Source organism: Fistularia commersonii, chromosome 35 (genome assembly GCF_037954325.1).
Source record: "Fistularia commersonii isolate RoL2024-O1a breed Wild chromosome 35, RoL_Fcom_v1.0, whole genome shotgun sequence".
Classification (NCBI taxonomy): Eukaryota; Metazoa; Chordata; class Actinopteri; order Syngnathiformes; family Fistulariidae; genus Fistularia; species Fistularia commersonii.
In genome coordinates, this window is record NC_141318.1 from 4,904,828 (window position 1) to 4,914,875 (window position 10,048).

Below are 10,048 nucleotides of genomic sequence, written 5' to 3' on the forward strand. Positions count from 1 at the left end.
ATTGGGAGAAAGATCTTCCCTATTCCTCTGTATGTGTAGTACATGCCGAGAACTTGACCATAACCCTGACTTTCACTAAAAAAATAAAACCCCTTGTTTTGTGTGTTGCTGCGGCAAAGCATTCACAACGACGCGTGGTGGTATTTTCAGTTTATTCAACAATAAATATCTTTCTACTACAGTTAGTGCAATTATATCGCAAAGCATGATCAGCCATTTCGTTGAGGAGGGTAGCTCCTCGTGAAGTCACAATCCGACAAATAACCGAGACGCACAAATTTCAGCATGTAATAAATTCAAGTATCTTGAGTTGAGATTGTTCCAAATGCAGTGACATTTTAAAATCAGTAGCGTCTAATCAGATACCGAAACAAAGGAATCGAGAGGGATAATAATACGAACGTTATACTATACACACATTAAGTCAGTTATCTCTAAAAAGGCATTCAAAACATTGCACTGTGATTAAAGTGATCGCATCAGTTTACTGAAGTAGGACAGATTAGGTAAGATAAACACACATGCATGCATCATTGCAAACAGCCCATTTAAAATCCACAAAATTAGGAAAACAGATGTTTCTTACTGTGACACCAGAGATTTGGAGGTTTTTTTTGGCCCTGTGAAATTGCTCCGTATGCTTCAGGTGGGATAGAGGTGTTTTTCATAAACTCTCAGTTCTATAAATAGAGATGCAGTGTTATTTTTCCTTCTAAATAACCCGTGCAAGACACCGACGGGTTATTTAAAAGAATAGAATAAATAAAAACAGGAAGCTAAGCTGCCAGAATCACTGCAGGCGGGGTTTCAACTCGAGGTCGACGGAAACGGATTATAAAAGTACCGTAAAGTGAGTAGGTGAGAAGAGATAAGAGGAAAATCTATATTAGACGATAATCTATATTCAAGTAAAAATATATTTGTTAAATTTGACTCGCGTAATTCACCATCTATATATAATATGTATTCGTAATTTTGAACTATGACTGGAAAGACAGGAATAGCTTTTGTTCTCTCTACTGAAAAAGATGCACTTAGTACAAATACTCGACGGTGTTTTTCAGATCTGGAATTCCCAAGTCTCAGAGAAGAGTCGCATGCCCTTATTTTGTTAATAATTCACTCTGGTAGTTACCAAACCGCACAGGCAGAGAATCGCCATCTTTGTACAAAACATTGCACCGACAATTTCCTATCAAATGTTGTGTCGTGGGATGACTCCCATGTCTGATTCGGGTTCTTATCTTGCAAAGATAAATATCTACCTTCCAAATTCAGCTGCCGCTCCACACAGTGGATAAAGTTCTTGCCCAAAGTCCGTCCAGTTCTTTTTTTTTTTCCTTTCAAAGCAAAAGTACCAGATTCTTGTACATCAGGAAGTAATTCACAGTTCATATGAATGAATAAAACCCGATTGCAAATATTTAGGGATGTATGAACAATTTCATGGATGTGCCGTTGGTTTGAGAAGGTTTTAAAATGGCTTTTTAAAAAATGAAAATTTCAGAATTGTCTCAAACCGATTTTTTTTTTCTCTGTCTTGGTACATCGCTGTCTTAGTTTAAAAAGCATCTGTTTATGCATGATATAGTCGTTTCAATTAGGTTGCGGTGGACATAAAAAAATCTACCATCGGCATTAATGTAGTGTGGTCACTGCCCATTAATGTATGGACACACTTATATACATTGTCACGCTGAGCTGATATGTTAGAATGTGACTGATGAAGAAAATGTATGTACATTCTTCCTGCTGAATTCTGTTTTTCCCAAAAGCACCTGAAGGCAACACTGAGGTTGCGTTGTCTGACCTCAAACCCTGGCAGTGTGTCCCGTGCGTCCGGTTCTCCCGCCAACTTTTCACTTCTCTTTAGGTTTAGACGTCGCCGGAGCTTCCGCCTCGTTTTTCGGGGTTTCCTTCACGGGTTCCGCGACGCTCTGCTCCGGGGGGAACATCCAGGCGAGGGCGGCCGCCGCCGTGCCGTCGCCGCTCTGGCGCGAGAAGCACAGGAAAGTGGCCCAGACGAAGGCACAGCAGCCGGTGAAGGTGGTCCGGACGTACAAGGGCACCAAAGCGAAGTTCAAAAACTGCAAAAACGCAAGCAGGGCATCCGTCGCATCATCTTTCAATTTGTTATTGTGTTTGCTCGTATTTATGTGCTAACGCTGTACCCAGGACTCATCTGTGAAGTAGAACATTTTATGTTTTCGTGGCTTGGAGGGGCGAGTTTGTTGGCGTTTCCACAGCACAAACAAATCCATGTTAGTGCTGGGTGTTTGAGTTTTTGCCTCATATTTGTAAATATTTTTCAACCGCCGTTCAGCAAAGATATGAGAAATCTACAGATGGCCAATGGTTCTCTATTACAATGTGTGTTTCACAAGGGACGAATGCTTTAAACCCACACTGTCGCCTTGGACGGATTAAGACATTCCCAAAATGCCATGTTTTTTGTCAAAACACTGAACTTTGTTCAGACGCCTCCCTCGGATGCGACCTTCCGCGACTTTTTGGTCCCGCCTTTTGACCTCCTCCCCCGTGACCTCTTTCACGCTTTAGTCATAGACACAGTAACTCCCTGTTTGAATCCCAGGGTCACAATGTAGCTGAGACGTGTTTAAAAAAAAAAACCCTGTTCTCCTCCAGAGTCTTTCCTTAATCCCGATACCTGCTTGAGCCGAGTGAGTCATTAAATAAACAAAATTGCCGGACCGCGCCTCGACAGGCGAGCGAACCGAATTTGAACCAGCAAATCTGGCGGAGATAAGCCTGTATCTCCGGTAATTAAAACAGCGAATCGACATTCATACCGGACGCTTTATGATCTCAATTTTCGAAAAAATCTAACGGAGGACTTTTCACGTTCCAGGAGGAAGCTGGTCTGGTGCGAGGACACATTTAGAGCGGGCCACTTTTAGTACTAAACCACCATTAAAAGGGAGGGAAGGATGCGAGAAGAGGCGCTTTTAATGATGAAGAAGCTCTGCTTAGAGGTCCAATTACACATTAGTCTGGCTGCCACATGCGGTCGGGGAACGTGAATCATTTTGCGAGTGGACCGTTCGGCCTTGGGCCGTCTCGGCCGCATCCTGCCCACGCCGGCCGGGAGGGTGGATATTTACCTGCATGAAAGGCCAGAACATCAGCCCCGTCTGCGAAAGAGAGAGACGACAAACAAATCTCAGACGAGGGGAAACGTCGGCGGCTCGGCCGAGGCGGTTCAGTCAACCCGCACACGTGATCGGCGGCTAAGCCGCACGTTACAGCGAGTCATGGGGAAGTCTGCTGGTGGGTAGGGCTCCACCACATGTGACCCGCAGCTGCTACGCAAACTGTGGATGAACAATTAACTTGTCGGGGGTCAGAGTGCGATGCCAGAAAAGTTAACGTTCCTCCTCACCTTGTACGTGTTCAGGAATTTTTCTCTCCAGTCCTCCATGATGTCCTCTTTGCCCTCCAGGAAGCTGACACCTGGAGGACAGCAGAGAGAGAGAAAATATTGTTCTTTTTCTTCTGGTATATTCAGATCTCGCCGTTCTGGCAGCAAGCAGGTCCCCAGTTTGATTCCCACAGGGGGGGGGCTTGCATGTTTGAAAGACAGTGAATCTTTGCACGCCTCTGAGGTGTGAATGTGAGGGGGAACCGTTGTTTGTCTCTATGTTTGACCCGTTGATGGACTTGCGACCGGTCCAGGGTGACCCCCCCTCCCCCAAACCTGAGTGCAGGATAAGCGGAAGAAGGCGGATGAATGGATGAATGTATATATTATAAAATGGGAAACCGCGGAATACACATATCAAGTACTCTGAGTGTTATTTCAATGCTACGCTAATGTTTCTGGTACCTTCTTATGCTGCTGCGATGCTAGTTGGTCAAAATCCCCTCTCTCTGTTTACTGTAATCACACGCACACACACACGCACGGATTAAACATTTCACATCTGCCCTGCTGTCCCCCATGTGACCTCTGCCTGTCGTGGTTGGTTTGACCTTCAGCCGACCGACCAGGAAGTGTGTGTGTGTGTGTGTGTGTGTGTGTGTGTGTGGCGGGTCAGCTCAGGTTACGCGCTGACAGCCGGGCGTGCACGTCACTGACCCGTGTAGAAGACGGAGGTGGCCAACGGAGCGGCCGTGGTCTGGTCCAGCAGCAGCTTCCGCAGCACCATCCCGGCGGAGGTCCCGGGGAACCGGCGCTCCAGGAAGCGCATCCAGAAGAAATTGAAGTTGCCATGGAAACTGAACGCGACGACGGCTACGTTGCGCGTGTGGCTCCAGTCCATCCGGTCCCTGCGCGTGAACCACTGGTGGACGAAGTCCCCGCCGGCGAACAGGCAGCCGTAAAGCGTGACGTTGGCGACCCAAGGGAACCGGCGGACGTGTCTCAGGAACGGCTTCAGCATTCTTCACCGGGTAACGACGGCTAAACACTCGTCATCTTCGCCGCTTTCACGTTTTTTTTTTGTTTTTTTGTTTTTTTTTCCCCCCGCTTAGCTTCCGTCGGAGCGCGCACGCGTACGTGGTGATATCGTGTTCTGTCACGGCTACCGTCCCATGGTGTGACGTCACCACGCCCCCTGTGACGTCATAGCACCGGAGGGGCGGGGTCGAGAGCGGCCGCATAAACACGCACGGCTTCAAACGGGATGCTAATTCGTGGGGGGGGGGGAGCAACATATTCAGTCAGAATATATAAATAAGGAGTGAAAACTGTAAGTTATATAGACTTTCACCCCTTCGTCTGGCTTTACTTTTTCACATTCCAATCCAGGTAAAGCCCCAAAAGAGAACTTTGGAGAACTTTGAGAACCTGGTGGGAAGGAGGATGCTTAAGAAACTGGGGTCATCATGGACAACACTGGATAAACAGCGGAGCAGCTTCTCTGGCAGATTGTTACAGCAAAAGGAAAGATGCAGGAAATCTTTCCTACCTCGTCCTATTACCCTGTACAATAACTCACTCTAATCTGTTACTGCATTACATCACATTGCCACTTTGCTTATTATTTATTCCTGTATATTGATCTATAGGAGACTTTTTCTCAGATTATACTTTATACTTTTACACTTCAGAGTATTTTTTATCGAGTGTTTTTAGCTGCTCTCGTCTATGTCTTGCTGCTGCTGTTAAATAATTTCCCAAACATGGGACCGTTAAAGCACATCTCATCTCATTAGTCCCCACCTAACAACAGCGCCAATAGCATAACAACCCCCTTCGACCCACTTTCTGTCGGTCGACTCTTCCGTTTCCATTACAAGCCACCATAACCCAGACCCGCCCAAAACCCTGGCAGTTCCATTCGGAAACTCCCCACAGGTCTTTAGAACTGAAGACGCCTCTCGGATGAGGTCTTCAAGATGTCTTCAAGTGAAGACATTCAAGTCCACTTGCCACGACGGAGGATTTTGACAAGAATTCAACATGATCTGGATGACTGAGGATCTCCAGACAGTAAAATACATTGTAAATGCAAGCATTTTTGCATAGAAAATCAATTTTTTCCCAATAGTATTTGGAACTTATAAATAATATATTAAAAATATATTGCCAGCTTCCCCCTCCTCTGATAGCTACAGTGTACTGAGATCTATTATGTGTCCAGAGAAAGACATCTATTTTTCCTGCATATTAATGATCACTTTCGACAAAATAAATGACAGAAATAATTCATGGGGATTAGTCGGCAGCATTATATCATCCGCTGAGATATCGTTAATGCTCTTTTTGAACAAAAGAAAAGGAAACGTCTGTGCTTCGTGAGGGATGTATTTTAATCCATTCCACTTTAGTGTTGCATAAAACCTTCCCTTGGCATTTCTGCAACGTAATTCATCGCTTCCTATCAACCATCGCACTGATTAAACTCGTATCAAATGTCAGCTGACAAACTGACTGGCCTTTAGTTACACTATTCTCAAATGTCATCAGACTAAGTAGCATCTTTGAAATTCAATCGCTGAATCAAATTCAGTTTCACACCAGACTCAATACAGGCTTTTCAAGGTGGTGTTGGACATATTTTACATTTATTCAGCATCGTGTACTTCATGTTTACATCCTGCACAGCATGTTTAATAGAAGTCATCTTGGGTCGCTGTCAAAAAATGTACGTTCCTCTGTAACACCGTATGAAATTTTAGCACTTTGATAATTACAATTCTTGATAATCATGTACTTTGCATTTGTCATTAACCCACATCAACCCCTGCAGAAGAAAATCAACACGCTTATGTGTGCAAAGTAATACAATCATCACCAGCAGCGGTATGACAAGATAGTTGGTTGTAGGCTAGTCATTTGAACTCTCCTACTACAGTATTCCTCACAATGTTATGTGATATATCTATTGCATCCCCAAGTTAAAAAAAAAAAAAACAGTTGAAACAGAATATATCCATTTTAGCTCAAAAAGTATAAACTGTGACTATGTGAGGGTATTTCTAGCGATTACATCTCACACCTGCCAGAAACACGCTGTTTTGCTACCTTTAGATTTGGAAATAAAGTCACATGATGTGGCCCTTCACCCTTGCTATAGAGATAAGCTCAATTTTCTGCTGGCAGCAGCCATTTGTAAAACTATCAACTGAGATTTCAATTTGACAAGCAAATGACAGCAGAGGCATGTGAGGTGCAGGAATCCATATAAAAACCTGTTCCAGTCGGTCAACAGTGAAATCAGGAAAATGGACCTCGACTTACTCATGAGACACCGATGCCGATGGAGACTATGCCACCGCACAAGAGTGGAAGAATAAACTGTCCCAGACATGAACAGGGTAACACGGACTCAGCTCTCAGCTCTCCACTGGACCAGCCAGATGGGATGGGGCCGCCTTCCTAGAGACGTATGGTCTATTTAAGGGACCGTTTTGTTAAGACACAGGAGAACAAAGAGCAGGTGTGAGGGTCATGGAGAGGCCATTGAGCTGAGAGGCAAAAAAAAGCACCCAGGCACGGTGTAGCTTGAGACCGGGGCTCTACGAGGGGGGGGCCTTCTCCCAGTCCCCTCCCGCAGTCCTTTGGTAGAACTGCGACTGACCCCCGGGGAACAGGCTGTCGGAGTCAGGGTGCTCTAGAAGGAACTGGATGGTGGACTTGATGTGCTGGACAAAGTGCGGAGGCTCAGCCATTGGAGAGGTTGAAAGGTACTAAGCGGAGGAGAAAAAACAAAGTCTGCTAACTTGAAAAAAAAAAATTAAACAGAACACTGTCGTTAGTAACTTTCTAGCTCGATCATTCACCAAATTCTGTACCTGCAAGATTATGTCATCACTTTGTGACAACCAAAAGGCAATATCCATGTTGGGAGACCACTTGCAAGGACCAACTTTAACAAGTCCACGACTTGAGTCGTAAATGTCAGCCATCTGTGAAAGGATAAACAAAAAGTCATTTTTTTTAAGGTTAATTAAACTTAAAACTGCTGCACTTTTTGCCGTTTATTTATTCAGTAACTGTACGGATAGTGACTTAAAACTATATTTTAAAACTGGCTTCTGAATATTGGAGCATTTTTTCCCACAACATCAAGCTCTGTTTTAGTTGCTGATACTCTATAAATTCACACAATAAATGTTTTTTTTTCTGGGCAACAATATTATGTTAGGCTTCCAGTTTTTATGTCTTACAAATGAGCTTGAGAAAAAAGGAAAAACATCCGCACATCCGCTCCCCTGTTAGGGATGGGTGCTGGATCAAAAATATGGACCAAACAAAGGTTTGAAAAAAAATCTGCAAGCCAAGAGGGCTCCAAGGCAAGGATAATTTATTGTAGCGTGACGTTTTGAGCATCTGAAGAAGAGCGAAATCTTCTTCAGCGAAATATCTTTTCTTTGGGGCCCTCTTGGTGTATGGATTTTTTTCAAAACTTTCTTTAGATTGTTTTCAAACCTTTTTTTGTCCAGTTTTTATACTATATATTGGTATTTTGTGTACATGTATAGTTTTTGCAATTCGGTTGAGAGAGAACATTTCTTAGCAAAAATGCAGTGTTGTATGGGCACACGGTGAAAACAGACAAACAACAAAAAAAAAATCTTAGATACCTGTCCTCCAGTGAACGTCCGTGCTGAACGAAGCTCCTCAGCAGGTCCTTTATGAGGGAACAAGGCTGGGAAAACTTCTCCTGTTTTAACATTTACACCTTTAGGAGAAAGGGTGTTTAAAGTTATAAAATGGACAGTGCAGATCTTTAAAACATTGCAACGATCCTATTCTCCAGTATGAATATCGTACTTACCTATTCCATATATTATCGGTCTATGCGTCCCATTGACAACAACGTCATTCATTTCTAAAACAGTAGAGCTGGGTTAATCGGAGGAAGGCAAGGCTGCTGTGATATTTGTAAACTCTCATCTTACCAGTGACGCAACAGGTTTCTAAATGAATGTCCTCTTTCAGCTTGTGAAATGCTGCTGTAAATTGGAAAGAATCATTTGAGTTTTATGAGCACTGCAGTGGGACAACAGATCACGCCAAAGGTCAGTACCCAGTATGTTAAGGCTGAGAATTTGGGATGTCATTGAGTCGTCGTTAAATCCCCCGACAAGATGAAGCTCAAATCTGTATAGTCAAAAGAAAGGTTGAAAAAATGGACACGTGCGTTACAAGTCAAATTTGAGCAAGATGCACTTTTTCTACATATTTGTTTCATGTACCTTACCTGCCCTCACTGCTGACATTGCTCAGTGATTTGACACTGCTCATGAAGAGCTGGACCTCAGACCAGGTGCTGGAACCATCACAGTGGGCAAGGCAAACAGCTCCACTTCCTGAGGAAGTCCCACGACAAACATCTTTTTTATTTCATACACACAGGCGGAATTCATGATGTACAACATTAAGCAGGTAAAGAAAACTTACCAGTATATCGGAGCACAACCAGATGGCAGGTGGTGGCATCATCAGATCCAATTATTGACACGCAATCTGCCATTGACAAGTAAACAAAGTCTGTTAATGATCTCCCCTGAACTCAGCGACGACCAGTGAACAAAATATAATTGTCCAGGGTTGTTGCGTGGTCGTGTTATTTTTGAACTGGATGAAAGCACAGTGTAGGCATTCGCACTAATCTGTTTCTCCCGCTGGGCTTGGCTTACTGTCTGCTGGTGTTGTGGTGGCGAACTCTCGTTGCTGGACATACAGGAGGCACTTCGTGTCCACTTCGGTGAGCGACCGGGAACGAAATGCTCTTGCATTTTCCTGTTAATGCAAAAGTTTGAGGATTTATCAGAGCGGACTAACTTATGATGAGACTGCATTGATCATGAGCAGATTAACTTGCCAGCATCACAAAAATAAATCTCAAAAGAAAAACAAACAAACAAACAAAAAAAAAAATCACTAGACGAAAATGTAAACAATGGAGGTAAAGGGAGACTACAGTGACAGATGTTTGGTAATATCCAAACACAATCAAACAGTGGATTTCTGTAGGTATTAAATAAATGATCACATTTTTTATACGTGTAAATACTTTTCCATGGTAAACCAGGATTAGAGCCCCTTATGAATAGCATCTTTTTCACTTCCGTAAATCCCATTCATGATCCATTCAGTTGAGTTGACATTAGTTACATTGGGGTTTTGCACTGATTCCTAGATGTCTCTCGGGTTTAAAATGTAAGATTTGTTAGGTTAACAATCCATCGGTTAAAGTGCTATAAACTAGCCGTTTGCCGGTGTTGAAATAACAGCAGCACAGCCGCCGTGCTCAGTTTGTCAGTAAGCTAACTTTAGCAAGGCTGCCTGGAACACCGACCTGAATATGTGGATATTCTTCGAACAGCTCCGCTGTCGATGTTAACCGCTCAACCGCTCTATTTTGTATAAACAAAGGCATCTCTCTGCGCGGAGTATGTCCAAAGCTGCTAATAAGTTTAACATACTATCTAATGGGCCAATACTTCCTCATTTTACTCTACGAAGGGGTGTTGTTTTCATTTCTGGGAAGACCAGCATCCCCGCCTCTGTCGTCCGGACCGGGGCTCGCAGTTTGCGATACACTTGCACCAACTGTTAAATGGCACGGTTGTGCAA

At 43.7% G+C, this 10,048-nt stretch overlaps 2 protein-coding genes and 1 long non-coding RNA gene across 5 annotated transcripts; 1 reads left to right on the plus strand and 2 right to left on the minus strand.

Annotated features, from left to right (window-relative positions):
- Positions 1 to 138: 138 nt before the first annotated feature.
- LOC147213958 (mpv17-like protein) lies at positions 139 to 4,400 on the minus strand. 3 transcript variants are annotated; one of them, XM_086142243.1, is made up of 5 exons: positions 4,097 to 4,400; positions 3,401 to 3,471; positions 3,123 to 3,152; positions 1,811 to 2,087; positions 139 to 1,340 (listed from the first exon to the last, which is right to left on the minus strand). In XM_086142243.1, exons 1-4 carry the CDS (start codon positions 4,398 to 4,400, stop codon positions 1,860 to 1,862), a joined length of 633 nt encoding a protein of 210 aa, XP_085998369.1. In that variant the 3' UTR covers positions 139 to 1,340; positions 1,811 to 1,859. The 3 variants fall into 3 exon arrangements, with proteins under 3 accessions (XP_085998369.1, XP_085998368.1, XP_085998370.1); XM_086142242.1 differs by having other exon boundaries at positions 139 to 2,087; XM_086142244.1 differs by lacking the exon at positions 3,123 to 3,152 and having other exon boundaries at positions 139 to 2,087.
- LOC147213959 (uncharacterized) lies at positions 4,078 to 6,171 on the plus strand. The gene is made up of 2 exons (XR_015104415.1): positions 4,078 to 4,410; positions 4,769 to 6,171. It is a non-coding gene; the product is annotated as an uncharacterized LOC147213959 (long non-coding RNA).
- ntan1 (N-terminal asparagine amidase) lies at positions 5,747 to 10,018 on the minus strand. The gene is made up of 10 exons (XM_086142240.1): positions 9,771 to 10,018; positions 9,109 to 9,211; positions 8,870 to 8,935; positions 8,670 to 8,778; positions 8,496 to 8,569; positions 8,368 to 8,421; positions 8,244 to 8,297; positions 8,050 to 8,147; positions 7,258 to 7,371; positions 5,747 to 7,152 (listed from the first exon to the last, which is right to left on the minus strand). The coding sequence occupies exons 1-10, from the start codon at positions 9,849 to 9,851 to the stop codon at positions 6,982 to 6,984; spliced, it is 924 nt and encodes a 307-aa protein (XP_085998366.1). The 5' UTR covers positions 9,852 to 10,018; the 3' UTR covers positions 5,747 to 6,981.
- Positions 10,019 to 10,048: the final 30 nt, after the last annotated feature.

What these genes read in the sequence shown, in the direction of transcription:
- LOC147213958 (XM_086142243.1), bottom strand. Translation starts at nt 4,400, where the DNA reads ATGCTGAAGCCGTTCCTGAGACACGTCCGCCGGTTCCCTTGGGTCGCC. An exon ending in CACCTCCGTCTTCTACACGG is followed by an intron (nt 3,472 to 4,096) that starts GTCAGTGACGTG and finishes GCTGTCCTCCAG; the next exon opens with GTGTCAGCTTCCTGGAGGGC. An exon ending in AATTCCTGAACACGTACAAG is followed by an intron (nt 3,153 to 3,400) that starts GTGAGGAGGAAC and finishes TCTCTTTCGCAG; the next exon opens with ACGGGGCTGATGTTCTGGCC.
- ntan1 (XM_086142240.1), bottom strand. Translation starts at nt 9,851, where the DNA reads ATGCCTTTGTTTATACAAAATAGAGCGGTTGAGCGGTTAACATCGACA. An exon ending in AATGTCAGCAGTGAGGGCAG is followed by an intron (nt 8,570 to 8,669) that starts GTAAGGTACATG and finishes TTGACTATACAG; the next exon opens with ATTTGAGCTTCATCTTGTCG. An exon ending in GGACGTTCACTGGAGGACAG is followed by an intron (nt 7,372 to 8,049) that starts GTATCTAAGATT and finishes ATCCTTTCACAG; the next exon opens with ATGGCTGACATTTACGACTC.